This window comes from Cervus elaphus, chromosome 26 (assembly GCF_910594005.1).
Source record: "Cervus elaphus chromosome 26, mCerEla1.1, whole genome shotgun sequence".
In the NCBI taxonomy this organism is placed as follows: domain Eukaryota; kingdom Metazoa; phylum Chordata; class Mammalia; order Artiodactyla; family Cervidae; genus Cervus; species Cervus elaphus.
Window position 1 is genome coordinate 34979311 of NC_057840.1, and position 27658 is coordinate 35006968.

Here is a 27658-nt window from a genome sequence, read left to right on the forward strand (position 1 = left end):
TCGAACCTGTGTCTCTTATGTCTCTGACACTGGCAGGCAGGATCTTTACCACTAGCACCACCTGCAAAGCCCCCCGGGGGTGGGGTACATGTATATATAAATGATATGAATGAAAGAACTAACCACGCCCTCAAACAATGCCCCCAGCAAGCCTCATCTCATGGTTCCCTCCCTTTGTTACTTTAGAGTAATCTTGATTTAAGTCAGTTTTAAATCTTGGTCAATTTTAAATCTTGGTAAATGAAACAGGGACTTCTCTGATAGCTCAGTTGGTAAAGAATCCGCCTGCAATGCAGGAGACCCCGGTTCAATCCCTGGGTCAGGAAGATCTGCTGGAGAAGGAATAGGCTACCCACTCAAGTATTCTTGGGCTTCCCTTGTGGCTCAGCTGGTAAAGAATCTGCCCGTAATGCGGGAGACCTGGGTTCAATCCCTGGATTGGGAAGATCCCCTGGAGAAGGGAAAGGCTACCCACTCCAATATTCTGGCCTGGAGAATTCCATGGACTAATATAGTCCATGGGGTTGCAAAGAGTAGGACATGACCGAGCGATTTTCACTTTCAAATGAAACAGATATATGAATAGCTGGCTTAATACTTAACCCCAAAGCAATATATTCCTTAAAAGTTAGAATAATAACAGTTGTCTATATACATAATGTATACCTACAGGAAGTTGGCCCTTAGCAGGGGGTGCCATGCTGTGTCACCTGGGGAGTGAGAGTGTGGAGTCCTAACCCCCTGGACCACCAGGGAACTCCCCTGACCTTTAAGCTTAATCTGTATGTTGAACTTTCTCTGTAGTTTCTACATGAGTGTTGGTTTATTAGCTACTCATGAATTGAATAAAATTATTAACTTTTCTAGTTTTCTACTTAATAATCAACAAATGCAGGAGAGTAGGAATTGGGCTCTTAGATGACTTAGGAATCTTGATGTAAGTAATTGCTTCAGAAAAAATAGACTTTATTTAAGGAAAATAAGTCATAAGTGGTAGTTTCAGGGGAGAAGAGGTGCTAGTGTTATGTGAAATTATCTGAAGGTTTTGTATGGAGAAAATGATCTGTTGGTTAGAATGTTGGTTTTAAATTCCATTTTAAACACCCTAGTAATTATTGTGCTTTCAAGGGGCTATAGTTAATGTTAACACTTGTGAACTGTGTACGCATAAGATGCCCAGCTACGACTCTAACTTTTATTGGCAAATCTTGCGTGACCTGTCTTTCTGGAGAAGTAAGCATGAGACAGGCATACAAGTTCAGCCTGCTGTAATGGCAACATGTATTTGTTTTTGAGAAATCTCAAACTGTTTTTATGAACTCTCTCAGGGAAACGACTACCACCAACTGCTCCCATGGGAGGAGATGTGCAGGGACACCTGCGGCCTGCTGTTTGGAGGAGAAAGGGTTGCTGGTGAGAAAACGAGATATCGAGGTAACTGACAGCCTTGGACTCTAGTGAAAACTAGAGACCAGCTGCCTGCCTCTCCACGGCTGCCGCTGATGCCAGTAATTCTGAAGGTGTCTGCAAAACTCTGGAAAAGAAAACCTTGGTGGCTTGACTTGGAGTCTTGAGTGAGAAGCACAGTAATTCTGTGCTAGGCATATAATGGGCACTCGCTAAATACGTGTTGAAAGAGTGAGGAGTGAATAAGATTTGAATACTGTTTTGAAGCACCAAGTAGCATGTCCAATAGGTTGGAACATCCCATTGCTGGGGATAATACATAACATAACCACTCTTCTTTACAAAAATAGCAAAGAGCAAATGCACACTACTATGTACAAAATAGATAGCCAACTAGAACCTACTATATAGCACAGGGAACTAAATTCAGTATAATAACCTACAATGGAAAAGAATCAATGAATTACTTTGCTGTACACCCAAAACTAACACAACATTGTAAATCAACTTGTAAATAAAATTTTTATTACATTTCAATAACATTTTTTCAAAACTGATGAAGAAATCAAAAAATAAAATTAATGAAGCATCTAAAAAAATAACAAAGAGTAATTCCCCAGTCTGTGAGTAAAATGGAAAGGATTCTTTGCTCAGTCTTAAAACCAAAGGAACTTAATGTGTGTGTTAGTCTGAAGCTCTAACAGTTTGACCACCTGATGTGAAGAGCTGACTCACTGGAAAAGATCTTGACGCTGGGAAAGGTTGAGGGCAAGAGGAGAAGGGGACAGCAGAGGATGAGATAGTTAGATGGCATCACCAACTTAATAGACATGAGTTTGAGCAAGCTCCGGGAGACAGTGAAGGACAGGGAAGCCTGGCGTGCTGCAGTCCATGGGGTCACAAGGAGTTGGACACGACTGAGCAACTGAACATCAACAACTTAATGTGTGTTTGTGTGAATCTACAAAGGAGTCCATTATTCTTAATACCTCCTTATCATGGTGCTGTTTCAGGCAGAACAGGAAGTACTAGAACATGCACATTTCTTAAGTAAGATTTTGCAATTAAAAAATAAGAATCTGAGCATTTCACAGCCTAAAAAATAAACACAAAGCAAACAATTGCTAGTCTAATCAGACACTGGCAGGGTCTTACTTTGCATGTGGGTTGCTGGCTTGAAATCTTTGACCTTGCAATCTCTTCTGAAAATTCAAAGACTAAGTGAGATGTGAAAAGCTTCAAGATTTTCCCAGGAACCGAATAAATATAATCTCACAGAATAGAAAGTTTTGATAGTATTTGTACTACCTAATGATACATTTTCACATGTGCTGACATTAATCATTCTCAAATAGGTTTTAACAGCATTTTCCCTTCTTAACATCCTAGGTGAGGTCTAAATGCACTTTTCACCGACATCCCTGAGAAGAAGAGAGAGCACGTTTGAAGCTTCCCACAGAAGGGGAGTAACCTGTTGGGGAGTGGTCCAAAAGAAGGAATCTGCTCTTCCAACTACCAGCTGTGAAACTTTGAGGGCCTGATTTAACCTTTCTGGGCCTACTTTCTCTCACTATATTGGTAACCTGAGAATAATAGGATCTACACTGTAGTACTTCTCTAAGGATGAAATGTGATTGTACACACACAGTACACTCACAATGTCTGGTACATAGTAAGTACTCAAATGTTTCCTCAATAATTCAAAATTTAAGTCAAAATGGGTGAAATGCTTAAAAATTTGGAAAACCAACCATTTTGGAAATAGACTGCTTCTTAAATGACATATTCCAGAGAAAGTGGCCGCTGTGTACTCCTTTCAGATAAAATGATAAATTTAGAAAAATCGTATGTTGGATAATATGGTTCCCCAGGCCATTTTACTACACGTAATTAATTAGGCACAGATATCCTGGTGCCCAACTGCTGTTTACATCAATTCTCCTACCACTGAGTCCCAAATCTGGATATGTATCTAGTATTAGGGGCAATATTCCACAAGTTTCTTCATTTGTAATGAGATTCTGTGAAAACCGAGGCGCTTAGTTGCGGGTTAAAACTGGTTTTTTTTTTTTTTTTTTTTCCAGCCCCACTGCCTTTATGCTTACTTCCCGGGTGATTCCGTTAACATTTTCATTTAGTTCAAATATATACCGACTGCCTGCTATATTCATACAAGCCTTCTTTTCAGGAGTAGGAAGGGACAGAATGCAAGGCCCTGAGGCTGTTATTATGGAAAGCCTTTATCTATGGAGAAACACTGACGGCAAATGATCCTGTTTCAGCCGTCCGCTAGCGAGAGGTGGCCTGGACCCCAGCATCATGCTCTTAAGGACAGGCACATTTCCAGTAACAGTCTCACTTCCCCAATTTCCCCGGGGAAGGAGGGGAGCGGTGCTGCCGATGGCATCGCCTGATATCACTTGTTCTGGGTGATAGGAGAGCGTGGGGCCGCCTGGCCCACCTCATCCGTGGTCTGATTGCATTAACCTCTTGGTTCCCTGTTCCTGCCACGTGAGGTGCCCTAATATGGTCAGACTCCGGCGGAGCCCAGGAGCGCTTGCCTTTCTCCGGCTCCCGGCGAGGAGGCAGGAACGCACGTTTAGAGGCAAGCGCTCCGAAGGAAGGAAAACGGGGATCTAGGTTCGCATCTGGGCGAGCTGAGAGTGGGCTGCAGCAGAAGCCTTGCCTCAGGTCATCCATCATTTAATACCGCCCCCACCCCACCAGCGACTCCGATCTCCCCTGGGGGGGGGGGCTCCCTTTTCTCGTTCTCCCCTCACTTTCGGGGAGGCATCCCTGGGTGGACCCCTAGCTCCCGTCCTGATATAGGAATGGGAGGCGCCCTGGGGGTCGAGGTGGGCGGCTCGCCAAGGCTCCGGCTGCTCGTCGGGTCCTAGCAGCCTGGGGGGAGATGCTGCTGCAAGGCGTGTCTGGGGCTGCGCTCATGTGATGAAGCGAGGGAAAAACAAGGGGGAGGAGGAGGAGGCAAAGAGGTGGCTTTTTTTTTTTTTTTCTTTTAAGGAGTTTGCCGCGAGCGCGTCTCCTTCATTCGCAGTCTGGGCGGGTTCGGAGGAGCACGGCGGGAGACTGAGGCGCTCTTGGGACTTTGCTAGTGCACGGCTTCTGGCTCTTCTCCGCGTCCCTGCGATTTGGGGAAGGCGTTCACCGAGCGGCTAGCCACCGGAGAACCGCAGACGAGCCATGGGCGCCGGGAGCTCCACCGAGCAGCGGAGCCCGGAGCAGCCGGAGGCGGGGAGCGCGACGCCCGCCGAGCCCGAGCCCAGCGGCGGCGGCGGCTCTGCGGCGGAGGCGGCGCCCGGCACGCCGGGGGACCCGGCCATCGCCCCTGCGGACCCCGCCACCAAGGTAGGCGCGCTCCGGGCCACCTGCCCGGAGGAGGAGGGGAGGGTGGGGCGGGACGGCGCGGGTCTTTGGGGCGAAGGGGAGGGGGGAGGTCTCCTCGATCTCCGCCAGCAGTAACTTCCCGGCCGGTCCAGCCCATCTACAAACTCGCGAGCCTCAATCCCTCTTTCTAGGCTTTTCAGGGTTTTAGCGCCGGGGCGGGACCAAAGGATCCGCGAGCGCGGCAAGGGGGGCTTGCATCTTTGTCGTGGGTCTCCAGGGGAGGCGACTGCGCCATCCGCAGTAATAAAATTCGCCCGCTGCCGGCCGCTAACTGAGCCTTTCTCCACGCTCTTCCGGTGGAGCGACCCAGCCCGACACCGGCGAGCTGCCTGTGGCGGGGGTGGGGGTGGGGGGGGGTGTCTGCGGAGCCCTGACCCCCAGCCAGACGTGTCGAGCCCCCCACCCCGTCCCCCCACGCGGAAAGTCAGCTGTTGGGCCGTGACGCGTGTTGCAGCCTGGCGACTCCGCCACCCGTGGGTTCCCCGCAGCGCACTGCCCTTGCTACCGGCTGTGTCTGGAGCGACCGGGTTTGGTACCCAGCCCTCCTGCGGCAGGCGGCTGAAGCAGACAACACCGCCTTCCCGATGCAGAGAAAGCCTGGGGTGTAGCTCACTCTCCGCCAAAGAAAACCTGAGCCGACGCGGCATTTCCAAAAGGAATGACAGGGTTCGCAAACACGGCGGCGTCCTCCTTTTCGCTCAGTTCGCTGGACTCAGTGGGATAAACAAATACCGGAGTAGTTAGAAGTTCTCAAAGGATGCAGTCGAAGGCGTAAGGGAGTAGTCCCTGTCTATTCCGGTCTATGGAGGCAGTGCTGAACGTCCTAGACATTTTGCATTTTATAGTCTTAGGTCTTCGAGGCTGCAATATTTATTCTTGGCAACTGCAGCCGCCAAGATTGTGACTTGTCTAGATCGTTGTTTTTTAGATCTGTTTTCCAGCATGTATGTTCATTAGCCAGGCTTCACCCCACCCGTTTTGTTATACTTTTATGGGAAGATGTGGGTAACCATACTTAATACTTAAAAAGAAAAAAGAAACGTGTCAAATTTAAGAATATACAGAGTACTTGAGGACCTTTAAGAGTTATCTCAGAAAGTATAGATACTTACAGTGTAAGGGGAAAAAAAACCCCTGAAATCTAGGTAAAAATCACAGAATTATGACCTCATCGCCTTGACCTTTTAGCTGTGGTAGTCTAGCTTGGATGGAGAGACTGCTTTTAACTAGATTACCTCTAGTCATTAACATACCTCCTTGTAAAACCCATGGTCCCTAGAGCTGTAGATGCTTGCAAGTAGCTACTGTGCCTGGAATGCCTAGATTCTCTAAGATATGCTCAAGAAATCTATCCTTTTGAGGTCTCAGTTTTATGTATATATGTATTTATTTGGCTGCATCATATCTTAACTGCAGCATGTGGGATCTAGTTCCCTGACCAGGGATCAAACCCAGGCCCCCTCATTGGGAGCTCAGTGTCCAGACTTCACTGGACCACCAGGGAAGTGCCTCAGTTATGCTTTAATATTTATTGTATCTCACTTTTTGATGTCAACTACTGTCAAAATGGCTGCATAACCAGTATTTAGAGTCCAGTAATGAAAGTAATTGTAAGGCATAATTGCTAAAAGCTTGCAGTTGGGGAACATTTTTTCCTTTGGCTTTTACCAGCCCTTCAGGTCTTAGTAACAGTTCACACTAAGATATGGTACTTATTCTCTTCCCAATAAACTTCTGTGTATTCGTTTAAAATATTGCTTCCTTTCCGTTCTCTTTATCTTCCTTCCATAACATCATCCTTCTTCCTCTTTCCTAGTCACAACCATCTTGAAACAGTGAGATGACCTCCTTTCAAAAATTACTTAAATGACATCCTGAATATCATTGAACTTTCTGGCAGACTGCCCAGTTATCAATTTGGAGACAAATCAATACACTTACATGTACATGTTAGAAAACGTGTAGTTTTTCATTGTGACTAGCAAAATGTATTACTCAAGTTTTGAAGACCTATGTCTTTTCAAAAGGACGCTCTAATTAAGAATGATTCAGCATGTAGCTTTTGTCTCCTTTCTTCACCCTGTTCAACCCTAATTTCGGACCTCTGAGTAATTTCATCTGCCATTCTGGATTCCCATAGCACCATGGACCTTTCTTGCCCGCAGTTTCCATGGCTGTGGGTTTGTGACTTGATGAGTAAGTGTTCTGGCTGCTGCGAATGATCCACAAAGGCAGGGACCGTACCTGGGTTTGCTCATAACAGGTGATGCTCCTTGTATGGAGTGTGTGGCTGGCATGTAGGATGATCCTGGCACCTTGATTTTGATTGGAGACAGTCAAGTTGGGGAATACCGTGGTCCATCTGCTTTCTTTTTTAAACTTTTAATTTTGTATTGGGGTATAACAGATAAACAGCCGTCTACTTTTTCTTTGACTTTATCATTATGATCTGTCTCACTTATCAGATAGTGACTCAGTCAATGTCTGGTTATTCTCAGACCAGGTGAATATCTAGCAGAAAACTAAGATTTGGGAATTCAGCTTTCTTTTTCTTTAGAATGGCTTGTTTACCATTGCATTTCAAAGTGCCTTTAATCTCAAGTAGACAAATGCATGATAAATGCAAGTGACTCAAATGAGACCACTTCATACATTGAATTAGTGATGAATTACATCTTGAGCTTTTTTGATTGGGTCTGTGGACATCTGGGGAGGTTTAGAGTAATATATCCCCCTCCCTCTAGCAGAATGCTGATCATTAATTAAAGGCTATTAGCAGATTTTTTTCTCCCCCACTGGTAAAACTTGATTACCCAAGCCTAACATTTAGATGCACTGAGACAAATCCTGATTTTATCTGTGATGTATTTTAATGGAAATGGAAGGAGTCTTATCTTCCAGTCAATCTTTTACAATCTTTATATGTTAATTGTGAAGCAAAATGGCTTGATTTTCCGGGTTAAATTTTGAGAGTTTGCCATTTTGATCTCTGCAGGGTACAGGAAGATTAGACCACCTGAACACCGGTGGTAAACAAAGCCTAATGTTATTCATCAGTTGCCTGCTTTCATTCAGGTAGCAGCACTGGGTGGGGTTGGCCAATGACGACGAACTTCCTGTTCTCTGACACATCTTGATTTCTGGAGCCAAGCTCCAGGCTAAATCTGGACAATCACAATCCTCTAAATTAACCTTTCTGTCTCTTCTGTTTAGTGAACTTAGAGCTGGAAATGAAACAGTTCTCAGTTCAACAGTGTAAGGCCTACCACCCTGGCAGGTGGGGAGACAGAGACCCTTGTCAGTGTCTCAAGCTGCGGTTCCATTTGGCTGCAAAAGCTGTGACTCAAACAGATGTATGCAAATAGAAGAATCTATTGTCCTGAGGAATAGAGTTAAGGATGTCGCTACCTTTTGTGCATTAAACAGACAATTGAGTCAGCCAGTTGGATTTCCTAATTCCCGTCCCAGCCTAGGGTATGTGCTCTGTCCCACTTGCCCCGTGTTTACTAGAGATGGGACTAGAGATGGCTGTCATGTGATTATCTTATTGGTTTTACATGGAAACGGCCAGAATTTAAGATTTCAAGAGAATTATATGTTAACAGAGTGATGTTTTCTGGGTGTGGCTGCCTGTGTTCGTATGAATTTCCCTCAGATCATAAGAGGTGCTACTTGCTGATTAGAACCCAGTCTGGAGATTGGAGTTGTGGGTGTGAGGATGGTCATTTAGGTCTGAGAGCTGGTGGGGGCTGCGTTGCCGTCCCTTGAATCCATTATAGGCTTTTAGGCTCTTAGATGTGTCAGATCAGCAGAGATTTCCACTTGAAATACTTCCCTGGGCTAAGGACAGCCTCCAGATGTGCATCCTCTCTGAATTCACTGTGTGTCCACTAATCTCTGTGCCAGGATCACTTTAGACTACATTAAAAGGATGATTCCAGTTTGGTATCTTATAGGATAATTGATAAAATGGAAAAAAATGTTCTGTTTTAAAAGGCATTATGAAATGATTTCATTTTCTTTATCATTTTTAACACCTGTTCAGTGTTACAGAATACCAACGAAAGGAAAATCAGCTAAATAGTAATTCTTTAGGTTATAGTCATTCAAGAAGTGAGGAATTAGAACTTACAGCACTTAGCGATGTGAGAAAAATACATCGGTACTTTTAGCGCATGAAAACTGTAAAACTAAATGTCCTTGAAGCTAATTCTTAGTTCTCTCATACCTTATAAAATTATAATTTAGGAGAAGTTTCTTTTTAAAATAATTTAATAGAAAATATGAAAAAAGCTGGGTTTGGGAGGGAGATGCATTATATCTTATGAATATGAAAGCTTATTTTCAATAAACTATTTTAAAATCTATAATTATAATTATTTGTCTTGTCTGTTTAGATTTTGGGCCATTTTCCTGCAAGTTAGTACCTTATTAAAGAATGTAAGAGTAGGGATTTATACCTGTGATCCTACCTGTTAGTACATCTAATAAAAGGATTAAGGTGAAGATATTAATCTGTAATAATTTCAGCTAAATATAATTTCAGTTATATATACATTTATATTTCTTATTATGAATAATTAAGTTTACTTATTTAAATCTGACTGTAGGCCTGACAGCATCATTCTTGAATCATAAAGTCTTTATTAAAAGATGATCAAAAGCACTTGCTTACTCTTATTAAAATAATTTATTTATTTATTTGGCTGCGCTATGCCTTAGTTGTGGCACTCAGAATCTTCCATCTTCATTTCAGAACAGAGGAACTTTTTTTTCCTAGCTGCCGCGTGCAAACGCTTGTTAGTTTCAGCTTGTGGGTTCTAGTTCCCTGATCAGGGATTGAGCCGGTAACCTCTGCGTTGGGAGCCAAAGTCTTAGCTACTGGTTCACCAGGGAAGTCCCTAAAATGATTTTTATTTAAAGTCATTGCAAACAAGATTCACTTAATGTTTGTTTTTCTAAAAATGTTAATGGTTGAGAACTTATAATTTGTAGAGGATGATAAAAAAGGAAAGTATCCTATTCCTCCCACACCTGAAGTATTCACTGTTAACAACAGTTTGAAATAAATGTTGGTTGTTTCTTGCATATTCTTCTAAAACCTTTATGCCTGTGCAAGTATATGAATAAGAATAGCGCTGTCTTTTCCTTTTAACAAATGAGATCCTAACACATAAATTCTGCAACTTTAGGGTTTGGCTGTCTTTTCATATCAGGATATAAAGATCTCCCTTCGTTCTTATTGGCTACATGAATTTCTCATTTATGGATTGAAATACCACAATGATTTAACCAATCCCCTGTGTACGTATTTAGATTTTCCTAGTCTTGTTATACGAAATTGGCACAGGGACTATCCTAGTTCAGACGTCTTTGTACGTGTGCAAATGTATCTCTTGGAGAGATTTCTGAAAGTAGGGTTGCTGGATCATAGGATTTCTATGCATTTAAAATTTTGATAATCCTTGCTAAATTTACTTTCCAAAGAGATTCAGCCACTTTGCATTCCTACTCTGTGCAGATCGACACTTTCTTTCCCATGCCTTTGCCTCAGTGGATAGCAGATTTTCTAGTATTTGCCAATCTGTACCTCAGTTGGCACCTTGGATTCCCTCAATGCATTTTTAGTTATGAAGTTGAGTGCCCTGTTAGATGTATTGATCATATGCGTTTCTTCTGGTCAGCACTTCATCAGGAGCTGGACTGGCTTTCAGAACATTATAGGCTATAATTTGTTTACCTGTTGAGTTCTCAGTTACTTAGTCGTGTCTGACTCTCTGCGGCCCCAGGAACTGTGGCCCACGAGGCTCCTCCACCCATAGGATTTTCCAAGCCGGAATACTAGAATGGATTGCGATTTCCTCCTCCAGGGGATCTTCGTGACCCTGCAGGTGATTGAACCTGCATCTCCTGCATTGGCACACGGATTCTTTACCACTGAGCCACCTGGGAACATAGTTTTAAAAGACTTTCCCCTCCCAGAAATTAATCAGAATTGGGAAATAACAAGCTTAGAATAAAAACAAGGCTGAGGTATTGTTCCCTTTCCTTCCCAAATTAGTAAACTGGCTTTAATTTTATTTGCTTGGATCGACTTTGCAATGACCTACTTCTTTAGCTATCAATTTAAAAATGTCTCCTCTGGGAACAATCTAAAATCATCCAGTTGCCAGAAATTTCTTCATACATCTGATCCATGAAATGTTGGAATCAGGAATTGTGGGCAGTAGAAATTCACTTCCTGGGAAAACAGTAGTCCCCTCCCCTGGGCGCCGTTCTCAGTTCTCATAACAAATGACAGCCTGGCTCTGTTAACTGGAATAAATATGTTTTCCCAGAAAAACGTAGGTGTTCAAAGCACTGGAAACTACAGCGTCTTTCCCGGACACTTAGGCTTCTCTTAATGCTAGTATTCATTCAAGATCAAAGGTTTTTGTCTTCCTGCAGTTTCTTCATGATGTTGTGTAAATGAGAGAAGCCAAATTTTAGGAAGAGGAGATTACTATAAATCAGTGGCCCATCTGCTGTTTCTTATATGCAGGCATGCAAATTGTGGATGTCCAGAGAGATTACATTTTCTGTGGTTCCCAAACCTGGCTGTGCAGTTGAATCACCTGGGGAGCTTTTTAAAGACCCCACCCGCCCCCCTTCTAGATTATTCTATCAGAATCCCAGGCCATTCCAGCATCTGAGATTCTGTAACCTTGATGCTTATCCGGGGTCCTGATTTGTCTGGGGTGGTCACCGTTGTCTGGAGGAAGCGGGTTACGGGGTGTCGGAGCTGAGGGAGGCCCTGCAGAGGGGACGGCAGCATACCCTGAGCGATGTTGGTGCTCCTGTGGGTGGCAGAGAGGGTTTCAGAAGAGTAAGGGGGAGAAAATAAAGGGAAACCTCTCCCCAACATAGTTTCACTCCTTTATTCTGCTGTCTTGAAACCAGACGTGCTGCTAGTATGAATAGTATTGTTCTTAATGAAATGTACTCTTCAGGGTAAATGAAAGTGAAGTCGCTCAGGCATGGTGGACTCTGCGACCCCATGGACTGTAGCCCACCAGGCTCCTCCGTCCATGGGATTCTCCAGGCAAGAATACTGGAGTCGGTTGCCATTTCTTTCTCCAGGGAATCTTCCCGACCCAGGGATTGAACCCAGGTCTCCCGCATTGCAGGCAGGCGCTTTAACCTCCGAGCCACCAGGGAAGCCCTAGTGTGGAATCAAATGTTCCTTTCTTTTCTCTGAGCCAGGATCTACTTGTCAACATTCACTTTTTTGTTCCCACCTGATGCCTTTTAACCGTCGTCCCTCATTTATCATATTGGAAACATCACTTGAGTTGATGGGCCGTCTATGGGGTTGCGCAGAGTCAGACACAACTGAAGCGACTTAGCAGCAGCAGCAGCGTGGGCTTCATTTATGGCCTTTGGCTGGTCCGAATGTCGGGTGAAGAGATCTTAACACCTAACCAAGTGTTGAGGAGGAGCCCAGAAGAGGGCTGTCTGGCTTTCTGCACCACATAGTTGCTTTTCTGTCTTGATTTCATTAACATTTCTCTACTGGCTCCTGGATTCCTGGAACTGGGGATACGAAGAAGAGAGGAATCCAAGAGCTTGGTGCTTAAAAAAAGGTCAAAGCGCTCCCTTTCATGTATTCGTCTCTTCGACCCATTAAAATGGATTATTTTCTGTCTAGAGGAAGAAGTCTAAATTCATTTTCCATACTGGTCACTGTTGTTCCAGTGCCATTGATTAAATAGTCTCAAGTTTCCGTATTCACATATATGTTTATTGATTTTCTTTTACTTTAAAGTTTTTCGTACTCTGTTTATTTGTATACAGAGTTAAAAGCATTAAGAGAGTGGCTAAAAATCTAATCGATTCTAATGGCAGATCCGTGGTTTGAAATATTTTTACATTCCACATCTTCAGGCACCGTTAGGGCTTGCCCTGGTCTCATGGCTATGGTAAGTTTAGTGAAAAGGAAAGTGTTAGTTGGTCAGTTGTGTCCAACTCTTTGTGACCTCATGGTAGGTAGCTTGCCAGGCTCCTCTGTCCTTGGGATTTCCCAGGAAAGAATACTGGAGTGGGTTGCCGTTCCCTTCTCACGGGGATTTTCCCAACCCAGGGATCGAACCCAGGTCCTCCCGCATTGCAGGCAGATTCTTTACTGTCTGAGCCACCAGAGAATATATACATAAATACTAAAAAGTGGGGAGCCTGTGTTGTCTTCAGAAGTGAATTTGTTTTCTTGGTATATAATAATGTTATTCATTAAAAATAATCATTTGGGTATTTCCTAATGATTTACGCTATGAAAGGCCCTGGTTCTAGATGCTTCAGGAGGTAAAGAACACAGCCTTATCCTTGAGCACCTCATGATCTAGGTGAGGTATGGGGTCCCCAACCTCCTTGGCATCAGGGACTGGTTTCGTGGAAGACAGTTTTTCCACGGACCAGGGGTGGGGAATGGGGATGGTTTGGGGTGATTCGAGTACATTACATTTAGTGTGTGCTTTATTTTTAATCTAATGCCATCGCTGATCTGACAGCAGATACCCGTCCGGGGCCCAGAGTTTGGGGACTCCAGCTTTAGAGGAAAGATTCAATAACAAAGATTTAAATAAGTTGGGCAGGCAATGGAAGAACTGCCTTTAGTTGGTACGTGTCTGTTTAGTGAATTGTCTGGATAGCTGATGTACAAAGAAAAGGCGATTTTGCCAAGTGTCACAAGCAGATAAAGGCCATATTAGTCAGGAGGCTGGAAGGCACAGGGCATATGAAGGAGCTGAATGTTTGTAAGAGGATAATGGGAAGATGACCATAGAATTGCAGGCAATTATGGTAAGAGCCGCACAGGCTGCAGAGAGCCGTCCGAGTGGAGGCTTCTGAGAAAAAGAAAGCAAAGAGGCAGACCCTTTCACACTCAGCAGAGAGGACGCCCCTAGGAGCCTGGGGGGCAGATATTAACCCGAGCGATGGGATGGGTGCAAAGTGTAGGCTGAGCACAGGGGCAGCCAAAAACAGCTGAGACTTCAAGGCTTGGAATATGGAGCGCTCCAGTTTCTCCAGTAGACAAGGAATTCCCCTCCTGATGTCGGTTTCCATTGTCTATTGCTATAGCCAACCATGCCAAACAGCGACTTACACCAGGTGTATCTTTAGAAGAGAGAGTGTCACTTGACAGTTATAGCCCCCCCCCCCCTTTTTAATGTAAAGAAGAAGTTTGCATCAGAGTCTAGGAAAATGACAGAGAGCATCCGTGAGATCAATAGCGTGTCTCTGAGGAGTGACCTGCGTCAGCCCAGATCACAGGCACTGTGAGCAATCCAGGTTGGCGGAGTGGGGAGCCCCCAGGGAAGGTTAATATCACAGGATAAGAGCTGATGGCACCAGAGGAGCTGAGAGTGGTGGCTGGGGAGAAGGTGGAACCAGTGAATGATAATCAAAGGGAAGACTCGATAAAACAGATGGCATTGGGTCGAATAGCCATTGGGTCCCTGCTTCATCAGGCGACAGTGACTAGTTTGTCCCCGCATCTGGGTCCATGTAAAAACGAAAGAGGCTGATGGTTGACTAGCATCTCTTCCATTTGTAGGCAAAGAATCTAGGTGGCTTGGGGAATGTTTATCTTCACTTTCAAAGAAGACATTTCTTCTTCGCAATTTTTTCCACCTCCAGTGTATGCCCTCTGGTGTGTCGTTTGGAGGACGATTTATGGTTTGCTATTTTTCTTCATGTCTGAGCATATGATTTCTTATTGAATCGAGCCATTACATAAGGCTCTGGGTTTTGTCTGCCTCGTGATCAATTTTCTGTCCTTACTCCTGACATTGACCATCCTTATTGACGACGTTTCATTACATCCTTGATAGTTTTACTTGCTCTTTGAAATACATATTGCTGTGATGCATAAAGCAATAACAAAACATAAAACAATGTTGGTGTATGTTATGGTGCTTAGCCTTTTTTTATTTTTTTGCATTTTCGGTTCTGGGTGCTACTTTTTCACTATGGTAACAAACTGCTTGTATAATGCTTCTTAAGGAACATTTGTTTGAAATTATCCTTCACTTGGGTATGTATGTAAAGCAGTCTTATTCCACACCTGTAATCCTGAATGCTATGCAAAGTTCAGCCTTAGATGTGGTTAAATTTGCAATGAATATGTACTGCTATACCAACTCGGGTGGAAATGAGGGGATGGAGAAAGGATTGCAATCTACAAGAAACTGCTAAGGATTAGACAGTTTTTCTATGATGAATTTTTCTTAATTATTTCAGAGACACATCTAACCAATATTTAGACATGAGTTCCTGACTCCTGTAGTGTTAATCTAAATATCTGAATGGAAATTTTTGTTCTTGTTCTGCTCTGTTTTATATGAAGTCAGTTACTGAAAAGCAGTGGAAAATGTTACCAGTAAACTTTACTAAATCAGTCCTGATTATTAAGGTTTTTTTCCTCCAATCCTGACAAAAGCTATTATATGAAATTTATTTATTTTTTTAGTATATGAAATTTAAACAAAAAATACTTGACAGTCAGGAGGGCAAAACTCAAATTAATTTGTTTTTTTTAACTGATTTTTTTTTTTTTAACCTTCAGGAGTTTGTTTCCTTTAAATTCAGTTTGATGGCAGTGTTAGATCTGTCTGTTTTGCTTACAATATAGGAAATTTGTTTTGCTTTGATTAAAATGCAGGTTGATTGTTCTTTTGTTATTAATTTTTGCTATTAAAGACACACTAAGGTCTTTCAAAGTGCTCAAAAGGTTTTTGTCCTAAATGGAGCTAAGAGCACCCACAATGTTATCTAGAATTGAAACAGTGACAGAGGTTTCAAGTCACTTCTGGAACTGTGCCTGATAAACAGTCCTCCAGGACAGAGAGGAATTCAAAGAATGCTGAAGTATTCAGGGAAGTAGGTCATGGTTTAAAGCATTACATTTGTCAGAGAAAATTTCTCAAGCAGTCCCTGTGATCACTGGATCCCTGCTCATTTCTTACTCAGGGTTCTTTAGTCTTAGGCAAATTAGATGACTAAATTAACTCGTTAGTCTCTAGAAGGGCTGGACTAAAAGTAACAGATTCCCCATATGCGTGTGCTCTCCCAACACCAAAAATAAAGAGCTAGGGCTATAGATGGGCTCAGACAGTAAAGAATTCACCTGCAAGGTGGGAGACCTGGATTCAATCCCTGGGTTGGGAAGAGCCCTTGGAGAAGGGAACAACTATCCACTCCAGTATTCTTGCCTGGAGACTCTCGTGGACAGAAGAGCCTGGTGGGCTACAGTCATGGTGTTGCAAAGAGTAGGACATGACTGAGCGACTTTCACAGGGCTATATATGAGCGACCAGAAAATCACAGAAGTAAAAAAAAGAAAAAGAAAAAGAAAATCACAGAAGTGATAAGTGTTTTTTCTTAATTGCACAATCCTGGAGTAAAAATGTTTTGAAAGTGCAAAATAAATAATGCAAAAATTATTTTGCATTTAAATGTTTTAAAGATGCAAAATAAATAACCAAATATTTATTTTGCATATTTTAAAAATGTTTTAAGTAAAGAAACAAATAAATAAATTCCATACAGCCAGATGAAACAAAAAAAGAGTGAATAGGCAGACGATGTGTAAGTATATTTAGGAAGATTGGAGTACCTTTTAAGTGAGCTGGGGATCTGTCTTTGCCACCAAGATTAAGGACAGTGGGGACCCGCTGATCCCCTATGTGTGGCCATAGCGCCCACAGTCTCTTGTGGACTTAAATTTGTGGGAACCACTTCTTGCCGTGAATTGTAGCTGAGTGCCAGACAAAGAGGCACTAATATGACAGGGCTCAAAGGCGAGAGAGCACACATACTAGGGTACCAAGAAAGGTGGCACAGAGGAAGCTATGGACTGAGTGTGCCCCTAGAAATTCATATGTTGAAACCCTAATCCCCAGTGTGATAGTGTTAGGAGATGGAGTCTTCGGGAGGTAATTAGGTCATGACGGTGGAACCCTCATTAAGAATTAGTGCCCTTTTAAAAGAGACACCAAAAAAAAAAAAGAGAGAGACACCAGAGCGCTTACATCCCTCCCCACCCTCAAATGGTACCCTCTACAAAGCAGGTAGAGAACTCTTGTGAGAGCGAAATCAGCCTGCACTTGAATCTTGGATTTCCAGCTTCCAGAACTCTGAGAAATAAATGTTTATCATCTTGGCCACTCAGTTTATGGTAATTTTTCATAGTGATCAAACTAAGAGGAAAGGGAATTTATGGTGAATTGCTGAAGAATGAAGATGCTTAGGAGAAGGAGGCAAGGAAATAAATAATTTTTAAGTAATAAAAGTAATAAAATAAGGGGGCAAGAGAGAACCTCACCATCTTAGAAGAAATACTGAGTGAAAAATAGTCTAGGAGAAATTGGGTTAAAGATTTCTTTTTGGAGGACTTCCCTGGTGGTTCAGTGGTTAAGACGTCACCTTCCAATGCAGAGGGCATGGGGGTTTGATCCTTGAACCAAGGATCAAAGATCCCACATGCCATGTGACCCTGAAAACAAAAAATAAAACAGAAGCAATACTGTAACAAATTCAGTAAAGACTTTAAAATGGTCCACATCAAAAAGATTTCATTTTTTAACTACAGGACTTTTGCAGAAACTTTAATATGTTATTATTAATTACGCCTCTCCCAAAGGGGACATATAATATGCATCTTTACCCAAATGCAACTGGGAAATGCCAGGCTAGTGAAGACACAATTAGAAAACAGTGATTGTGAGAAGCCAAGAGAGGTATCTTGTGGCTCTGCCTTGGAGAATTTGAATACCAGTGTGTGACTTCTGCATTAATTGAAATTGGCAGTGTGAAACCCGTAATTAATTGAGATCTACATCTCCATTTGTTAGGATGGAGGTGAGGACTTAACTTTATTTCAAATCTGAGACCTAGAGAATAATTCTGAGATATTAAGGAATTTTGTTCTCTTTTGGGCAAGGGGAGCAAGCAGCATGGATTTTCATTTCATTCATATAAAAATGATTGCCTTTTATATGCAATGTTTAAATGAACTAAATGTAGAGAGATTTCTTACACTGATTAAAATGAAAATAAGGGATATATCCCAGCCTTTAAATGTACATGATTTGGGAAATGCCTCAGATTATCCTAAGATGAAATAGTTCATATTTTTATATCCTTAATAAGTTATGTCTAGAATTCCTGATGTATTTGGTGGGAGTGGCAGGGAAAGAGAAAGAAGTAGAAAATTGAGCAACAGCAGGATCATTGAAAATTTGGAAATTGAATATACTTTGGGTTCTCTTCATTTTTCAAATAATCTAGATAGTTTGCATATTAGATTTAGTTTTTATTTTCAATGTGTGGTGAGTCCAATAACCATTGACTCCGTTTCTGTGGCACTTAATTAATTTACCCATAGGGCTGAACATCCTAGCACAAGTGACATTATGTCCTAAAACTCTCTCTCAACCGTATTTTCTGGGGCCAGAGACAATTGGACTACTGTGGAGTTAAATGCTGTAAATTATTGTGTTCCTCAAACCCTCTCCAGCGCCTGCAGTGAATACTGGAGGTATTGTAACTGTATGTGAACTTGAACGAAGATCAGGCGAAGGTCAAAACACAGCCTTCTTGAATGGAGCTGCAAATTCTTCTTCTGGCAAATAAGAGTAAAGGGAAATGTCACCCGCTTGTTGCTTTTTATGGTCATGAAGAGGGAAAAAATCCCCGAAGCCTCTGATTCCTTTGCTATGAGCTGACCAAGCTGGCTTATTTCGGCTTCGGATAAGAAGCTGAGACGCACTCTGATTTATTTTTTCCTTGAGTCTGATCAAAGCAAATCAAAGCAAATAACAGCATCCTGGGAGTGTAACGAAGCTAAATTTTTAAGGAAGTTGCTCCTTTGGAAAACCTAAAAATCAATATTCTTGTAAGATTGCTTCAGGCCATTTAAGTGGGAGCAGCTCGATCTAGGCATAAAATGATGATTCCTGCTTCTTAGTAAACCTTTACTAATACTGAACTTATTTTAAAAATTGGTTCACATATAAATATTGTTACTATCCCCACGCAGTGGCCCCTACTTCAGTGTGACTTTTTGTGCTTATGCTCACACAAAGCGTGAATGTCCTGTGAGTGAAAGGGGAGCCTGACTGTCAGTTCTGTGTCCTCTGCCCATGTTCAAGGGCCCTTCCCACAGTTATCTGACTGCGTGTTTCTGGGTTGATTACAAGGGTGAAAACTGTAGGGGATTAACTAAGGCCTAAGCCGTAAGGATCAGGCATATGTAGAAATATAAAAAAAATACAGTCCCTTTTCTCACTGTCAGCTCACTGACATTTGTTGGGCTTAAGTACTATTAGGTGTCAGATGGTTTTGGAGGGCTGTGGTCCATCCTTTTTCCTATCTTATTGTTCAGTCATAACTTCTATGAGGTAAGTGGTATCATTCCCACTTTAAAAGGGTGCCAACAAAGTAAATATTTATGAAACTTTTGATTCACTAACTCTTAAAAAAAAAAAGATTATATATTTGGCTGTTCTGGGTCTTATTTGCAGCATGCGGGATCTAGTTTCCCTCATCGGGGATCGAACCCAGGCTCCGCACACTGGGAGTGCAGTGTCTTAGCCACTGGACCACCAGGGAAGCCCCACGATTCACTGACTCTTGAGGTCTTCTCCTGGTTTCATCAGCTCCTTGGGGTGGGGCTGGTGGGAATGAAACCACTGTGATGTGAACCTGGCTGTGATGCTGAGGAGGAGACAGCTCCTGATACATTAGACCCTCCTCAGATCCCGGGACTTTCTGCCTCTCTAGGTATTGTTTTAGAATATATCACTCTATCTGCTGTCAAGTAAATGGCAAATGATTTATCTTTGTGGGCCATCCAGTTATTTCAAAGCCTGTCCTCATTCTTCCCATTCCCTCCGGATGGGAAGATAACTGATGCCAGACTGTAAGAGCTCCTTGGGGTTGGAGGCAAGTCACGACCTAAAGAATCATCTCCCCTCATTTTTCTCTTCCATTTGGGTGCAACTGAATGCCAGGCACCTACAACCACCATCTTCTCCCTTCCCATTTTGCTCGGTCATCCTGACCTCCCAGCACATCATCTGTCTGTCCTACTGTACCCATGTAAACCCTGTTCTATATCCTCCCTAAGGAACATCCGCTGGCTAATTTGTCCATCCAGGTCAGGGCTTTGTCCTGCTGGGATACTGTCCTCTTCCAGGGTTTTTTTTTTTTCCACTACCCCCCCACCCCCCCTCTTCCAGGGTTTTAACACCCAATTATATCCACCACATGCATCTATGTGTTGGACAAGTTCACCTCAAAAACAGTGTTTCCTTCTGTCCCCTTTGCCTGCCTCTTCTTCCCATAAGGGAACTCTCTGTAATGCCTTCAGCATCTTATAGAATGGTGAATGGTGTCACTGTCTTACTGGCTCTTGCCTTTCATTTGCTAGTATCTAGGCCATTGGGGGCTTCCTAGGAGGCTCAGTCCCTGGGTGGGGAAGATCCCCTGGAGAAGGAAGTGGCAACCCTCTCCAGTGTTCTTGCCTGGGAAATCCCATGGACAGAGGAGCCTGGCGGGCTACAGTCTGTGGGGCCACAAAGAGTCGGGCATGACTGAGCGACTAAACAGCAACAGCGGAGCATGCAGGCCATCATGAAGTCCCGCTGGTTCTAGAGCTGCTTCCTCAGACCTTTGTCAGCTTCCCTGGTGGCTCAGATGGTATAGAATCTGCCTGCTATGCAGGAGACCTGGGTTTGATTTCTGGGTTGGGAAGATCCCCTGGAGGAGGGCATGGCAACCCACTCTAGTATTCTTGCCTGGAGAATCCGCATGGACAGGGGAGCCTCATGGGCTACAGTCCATGGGGTCGCTAAGAGTCGAACACAACTAAGACTAAGCACAGGCACGTGCAATAGAATGCAACATCAGTCTTCAGACTAGTCTTCCTGCTCCTAGCCATTTTCCTCTGTGTGTGACCGCTTTATAGATACCATTAGATGGTAGAAATACCTGGAATTCTGTGATCAGGGTTGGGGGGGGGGGGGCGGTTCTACCTATAGGTGTATCTGCCCTTCCAGACTTTTCCTCTTTGCCCCACTACACACCTAGGTATTTATTATCATTTATTCCTCACGTTGCATCTTGAGATTAGAAAAGATAAAAACCAACAGTTAGCTGCTTTCTTTTGCTCTTTCATGTAGTTTTCTTTCACTCAGTCAATGAATGTAGCAATACAAGGAAGCTCTTTTCATTGCCTTTGTTTGATTTTAAATATTTTTGCATGAACTGCAATAACGTGGCCTCCAAGAAATGTCTCCATAACTGAAGTCAACTTTCTACCACTGTGGGCATCTTAAGATAAATGCAAACTGTGGCATCTTGATCATATTTGTATAGAAACATAGTTTGGGCTATACACTTATTTCATTCTTAGGTTGGTTTTTATTTTGGGAATTCTATCTGAAGCAGAAACATATCCAGTTGACTTAAAAAGTTGAATCATTTGATTTATTGGCATTTTCAACAAGCAAGTATCTGGTATGAATTAAATAAAGTTTAGAAATTCTTTGTTTTCCGTTTCCTCTCCCTACCTCCAAAAAAGAGAAAAATCCCTAAAGCGTTTTATAATTTCTATCAGTTGGAGCCATTCTTTTTTATTTTTAGTGATTTTATTTATTATTTATTTTTGGCTGCGCTGGACCTCTGTTGCTGTGAGGACTTTTCTCCAGTTGTGGTGCTTCTCATTGCGGTGGCTTCTCTTGTTGCAGAGCATGGGCTCTAGGGCCCTCGGGCTTCAGTAATTGCGGCTCAGAAGTTGCGGTTCCCAGGCTCTGGAGCGCAGGCTTAGTAGTTGTGGCGTAAGGGCTTAGTTGCTCCAAGGCATGTGGGATCTCCAGAGCAAGGATCAAAGTCTTGTCTCCTCCATTGGCAGGAAGATTCTTTATCACTGAACCACCAGGGAAGCCCGAAGCCAGCCTTTATCAGGAGTGTTTCTCAAGTGGAAACATCCCACAGGGTGACCTCAGCCTCTTCCACAATTTTTTGTTTTTCTTTTTTTAAGCTGAAAAGACCTTTCACAACTTCAGGTCTAAGGCTTTAGCAAGTTTTTTGGGTCTTGGTTTCCTTATTCTTCAGAATCTAAACCCATTTTCTTTGCCTGAATATAAAAGTTTATTCATTGAAGTTGTTCAGCTTTAGATTTCCTCTTTATAGGTGAAAAATGTATTCATATGACTTTCTCCAGAGTCTTCTCTTAAATTTTCTCTTTGACTCACACGGTGATTCTCTGAGAGTTTGGATCACTTAATGGCAGGAGAAACCCACTCCAGTACTCTTGCCTGGAGAATCCCATGGACCGAGGAGCCTGGTGGGCTACAGTCCACGGGGTCTCAAAGAGTTGGACACGACTTAGTGACCTCACTTTCACTTTCCCTTTCCTGAACTAGAGTCACCCCTTACTTCCGGGGCTTTCTGTAACTCGGATCTTTTTTAGCTATATCTACGCAAGGCTGGTCATTGGTGCATCTGTTCAACACAGACTAAACTCCTGTTGATATTTCTTCAGTCACTTTTGCTCCACGAGCTCTTGGGAGATATGCAGCATCTTGGCTTCCATTACATCTACATGCTGTTGAATCCTGAAATTATCTCTCTGCCAGGGACACCACTAGTTCATTGTCTTTTATCCCTTCAAGCTGAGCCCAGCTGTGTCAACTCTGTATCTGCCCTGATGTCTTCCTGGATGGTCCATACAGTCTCCAACTTAGGACAGGTGGACAGGAGACTGTTCTGGGAGAAAAGCTAGTGGGAGACAGAAAGGACTGGGTGACAGAGAGGAAGAGAACAGAGAACCTGAGCTTGGAGGATGGCCCAACAGCTTAAGGGCGCCAAGAAGGAAGCTCGAGCCAGGAGTAGTCTTGCAAGGAGACTTAAATGAATGGCCGTCAGGCCTTAAGGACAATAGACAGAGCCTATTAGTTTTATAACATACATTTAAAGCAGTTAACTACTTCTGCTTGCCAACATCATGAAATAAGCTGTGTATTTAACGCAAAATTCTAGGTGGTTCTTTTGCCAACAAATTCTTCATCAAGATAGCAGGAATCACAAATGCATGTTAAAGATAGATTTTTATATAATATAAATATGCATGTAATATTTCTGGTAAAAAAAAAAGTTAATTCCAATTCAAAAATCTCATTTATTTGGATGATATAGACTCAATTTGAGTATAGTAAATAGAATCTGTAGTAAAAGCTTATGTTTTAAGGACAAAGTTAAATGTATACAAGTAAATGAAAGCATTCTTTTCTTTCTGCACCAGTTTTTATTAATATATAATTCACCTAATATACATTTACCCATTTAAAGTGTACAGTTCAGGAGATTTCCCTGGTGGTCCAGTGGTTAAGACTCCACCTTCTAATGCAGGGGCATGAGTTTGAGCCCTGGTCAGAGAACTAGGACCCCATATGACACAAGATACAGAACAACAAATGGTGCAAGAAAATTTGAATACTTCTGTGCAAAAAAACCCATCAATAACACCTGATCATACCTTGCACCATATATAGAAACTAACTCAAAATGGATCATATATTGTAAAGCAATTATCCTCCAGTTAAAATTAAATAAATTTTAAAAAAATGGATCACAGGTGTAAATGTAAAACCTAAAAAGAATTTTAAAAATAATTAAGTGGTGTCTTTAAAAGAATAATAGTGTTTGTTAAAAATCTTCTAGTGTATGCATAGCTATATAAAAGCCATTCTTTCTCCTTACCCATTCGTCCCCCTCAGTCAGTCTCCCTTATCATAGGAACCACAGATAATGGTGATTATTCCTGGCCTAGAATGGATTGCTCAACAGTTGTGTGAGAAAAAATTGGTGATCGTTAGGGGTCAGCTTGGGTTCACTTAAAAATAAATCTAATAATCAAATTTCTTTTTCCGTTCTTTTTTCTTCCTTTCTTGGTCTTTTATTGTTGTTCAGGTTCCTAAACTATAAGATTTTGGGGGAGATGGATGGTGGTTCTGGATTTCACGAGAGATTTGACAAAACTAAGTCATTCAGCCCCTCTCCTTGTAAATGTGGTCTAGTCATGCAAACAGTTGAATGAACATAATTGATTGATCCTCCTGGTAAGGGTTGCCTGCTATTTTAGCACATTGCATCAGAAGTGAAGGCAGATGTCTCAAACTGACTGAAGCTAAAAGAGTTAGACTAGAAAGCAAATGCTGGATGACGTCTTTTTTCAAATGCAGGTGTGGTGACAGCGTCTGGGGATAAAGAGGAGAGCCAGATTAACTCAGTGCCCTGGAGCAGACAGACGCATGGCTCCCAGTAGAGACCGGAGGGCACGGGATCTATGGAAGGACAGGGAGTGAGGAGGGCCTCTGATAGAAAAGAAGAAAAACACCCTGATGAGATGCTTTAAAGTCCATTCCTGTGCTAAAAATATATATAGAGAGACAACAGTCTGGCAACACATGGAAGCGTGTGAGTGTTCACATCCTTTGTTCCAGTGCCCCTGGTTCTGGAAATTCAGCAAATAAAAATAATACAAAGGAAGGTAAACTTGTGTTCCCTAAAATGTGTTACAAATGTTTATCCTGTCTTGTTTGAGGTTTTGAAAGACAGGTTAAGTGAATTGTGTGTGGTAGGTGCACCTGATCCTTTGTCTCCAAAGAACACAAGAAAATTTGTAGCAACTTGGGAAAACGGTTATGGTTTCGAAATGTGGAAAATATGCAGAACCTTGTTTAATACAAGTGTTTGTATGTGGCTAAACATTGAAGGGAGCACAAGAAAATGAAGAGGTGTTAGGATGACTGTTTTAGATCATTTCAGCTTCTTTTTAATTTGAAGATTTTTTAAATTGTGGATCATTTTTTAAAGTCTTTGCTGAATTTCTGAATTTGTTACAATATTGTTTCTGTTCTGTGTTTGTTTTTCTGACCTTAACTCACCTGCACCCCCTGCATTGGAAGGCGAAGTCTTAACCCCTGGACGACCAAGGGAGCCTCAAGATCATTTCAGCTTTTAAAAACTTTCTTTAATATTTTCCCTTTTTAAGCTTATTGAGAAACTTCTAGGTCAACATGGGAGGGAATTTAGGATGAAAGAGAATTAGTTTAAAAACAGAAAGGAAGTAAAACACTAGAGATTTAATTTATTTTTTGTTAGCTCTAATATAAAATGAGAGCAGGTGGCTCATACCAAATGTACTCCACACTGTATTAATAGAAATAGTGTTAGTTTGCACTGGTCAGTGTCCATTTGGATTATTGCACAAATTCAATAAAGACTTTAAAAATAGTCCCCAGAGTCTAGATATTGCTGCATTAAAATCAGAAGTGTAGATTTTGGTCCTTAAAAGACTCATGAACATTTTCAGGTCCTTGAGAGAAAGTTACCACAGCAGATCCCACAAAACCCTGGTGAACAGAGAAGGTGGGCTTTGGAGTTGGGTTATTTGGAGAAGAGTAGTGTTCAGAGTGCCAGCTTCGTTTCCTGTGCACTTCATTTTGGAAAAAGTGATAGATTTGTAGAACAAAGGGACTGATTTTGTGTCTGTAGCCACTGTATACCATTTTCGATTCCTGTTATTGGGGCCTATTAAATGTCTAAAATGGGGCTTCCCTTTTGGCTCAGCTGGTAAAGAATCCGCCTGCAATGCGGGAGACCTGGGTTCGATCCCTGGTTTGGGAAGATCCCCTGGAGAAGAGAAAGGCTTCTCTCCAGTATTCTGGCCTGGAGAGTTCCACGGACCGTATAGTCAATGGGGTCACAAAGAGTCAGACATGACTGAGCGACTTTCACTCACTCAAATGTCTAGAATGCAACCGGGGAAAGACACGTAGCTGTTCTCACAGGTTGGCGAGATGAAATGTGCCATGCTTAGTCGCTCAGTTGTGTCCGACTCTTTGACTGTAGCCTGCCAGGCTCCTCTGTCCACGGAGATTCTCCAGGCAAGAATACTACAGTGGGTGGCCATGCCCTTCTCCAAGGGATCTTCCCAACCCAGGGATCGAACCCAGGTCTCCCGCATTGCAGGCGGATTCTTTACCAGCTGAGCCGCCAGGGAAACCCAAGAATACTGGAGTGGGTAGCCTATCCCTTCTCCCGCAGATCTTCCCAACCCTGGAAATGAACTGGGGTCTCCTGCATTGCAGGCAGATTGAGGTGAAATGTATCAGCGTTAAATTAATGAGGCTTTTTCACAGGCAAAAATACCAGGGATAATGGCAGAAATGGAGAGTGAGAGGTTCCAGGGAAGGTGCAGGGTGTGGTTTCTTTTTAGTGGCTGTGGAGATGGTTCAAAGGCAAGGTCTCCAGGCTAGCAGTTTTTTCCATTGCCGGTAGGGAAGCACCCATTCTTCGCACCTTTAGGTATTGCTGATGGAGAGAGCAATGCTCTGATTCCTATCCACACTCACTGGGCATCACCTTTCTGCCTGACAGAAGCCACTTAGCCACCCCCTGCACAAGACCCTCACCTTATATATATATTTTTTTTCCTTCTAAGTGAGATCCAGGAACCTTCGTGTGGGACAAGCTGGTAGTAACTATTAAAGCAATGGGAGGGACTTCCCGGCAATCCAATGGGTAAGACTCCAAGCCCCCAAAGCAGGGGACACAGATTCAACCCCTGATTTGAGGACTATCAAAAAAAAAAAAAACAACCAATGGAACATGTTCTCAAATTCACGTATTTAAAACAAAAATAAAAATTTGGCAGCTGTATATATCTAACTAAATTTAGTGTGAATCTGGCAATATTGATCTTTTTTTTTTTTTTTTTTTTTTTTTACAAGAGAAGATATGACACCTAATCAAATACTACATTATATGGAAACTTTCAGTTTTGGAAAACAGACCTGTATTTATAATTTGCAGGATATTTGACCAACTTTCACACCCCTGTTTTAATATTCTTCTTGTTGTTCAGTTGCTCAGTTGTGTCGGACTCTTTACGACCCCATGAACTGCAGCACACTAGGCTTCCCTGTCCTTTACCAACTCCCAGAGCTTGCTCAGACTCATGTTTTTTGAGTTTTTGATGCCATCCAGCCATCTCGTCCCCTTCTCCTACCTTCAATCTTTCCCAGCATCAGGGTCTTTTCAAATGAGTCAGTTCTTCACAACAGGTGGCCAAAGTATTGGCGCTTCAGCATCAGTCCTTGCAATGAATACTCAGGGTTGATTTCCTTTAGGATGGACTGGTTTGATCTCCTTGCAGTCCAAGGGACTCTCAAGAGTCTTCTGTAACACTTTCTGTCTTAATATTACAGAAAAAAAATTGGAATTTGGAGCATATCAAGGTTTATTGTAATAAGAATGCGGGAAGGAAACTGTCCCCAATACTAGGTATGTGTTAGTTGCTCAGTCGTATCTGACTGTCTATGACCCCATGACTGTGGACTGTCAGGCTCCTCTGTCCATGGAATTCTCCAGGCAAGAACACTGGAGTGGGTTGCCATTCCCTTCTCCAGGGGATCTTCCCAACCCAGGGATTGAACCTGGATCCTCGTGCATTGCAGGCAGATTCTTCACCATCTAAGCCACAGGGGAAGCCCCAATGCTTTCCATACCAAGAGGTATGGAAAACACTTACTATCTAATGACTAAATCTCATGGTCAAGATAAAAAATGTTCCATCTTAAGTGAAAAGATTTCTGCGGACATATGAATATAGAAGCTACACGTGGCATTTAGGTTTCACCGTCTTTTTTAAGACAGCTATAACCTGTCAGTCAACCCGTTCAAAGATGGATGATAGTACCAAAATGTCACCTGAGTTTTAAGAGTTTTTTTTTAAGTTTTATAT

The 27658-nt window shown here is 42.5% G+C and overlaps 1 protein-coding gene across 1 annotated transcript in view; it reads left to right on the forward strand.

The window, feature by feature from the left end:
- The first annotated feature begins 3957 nt into the window (after nt 1-3957).
- AKAP12 (A-kinase anchoring protein 12) overlaps nt 3958-27658 on the forward strand; it is a 105876-nt gene continuing 82175 nt past the window's right edge. Inside the window, exons 1-2 of the mRNA XM_043888278.1 lie at nt 3958-4098; nt 4429-4773. Coding sequence (XP_043744213.1) covers nt 4609-4773 — 165 coding nt within the window. The 5' untranslated portion in view covers nt 3958-4098; nt 4429-4608. The remainder of the gene's footprint in view (nt 4099-4428; nt 4774-27658) is intronic.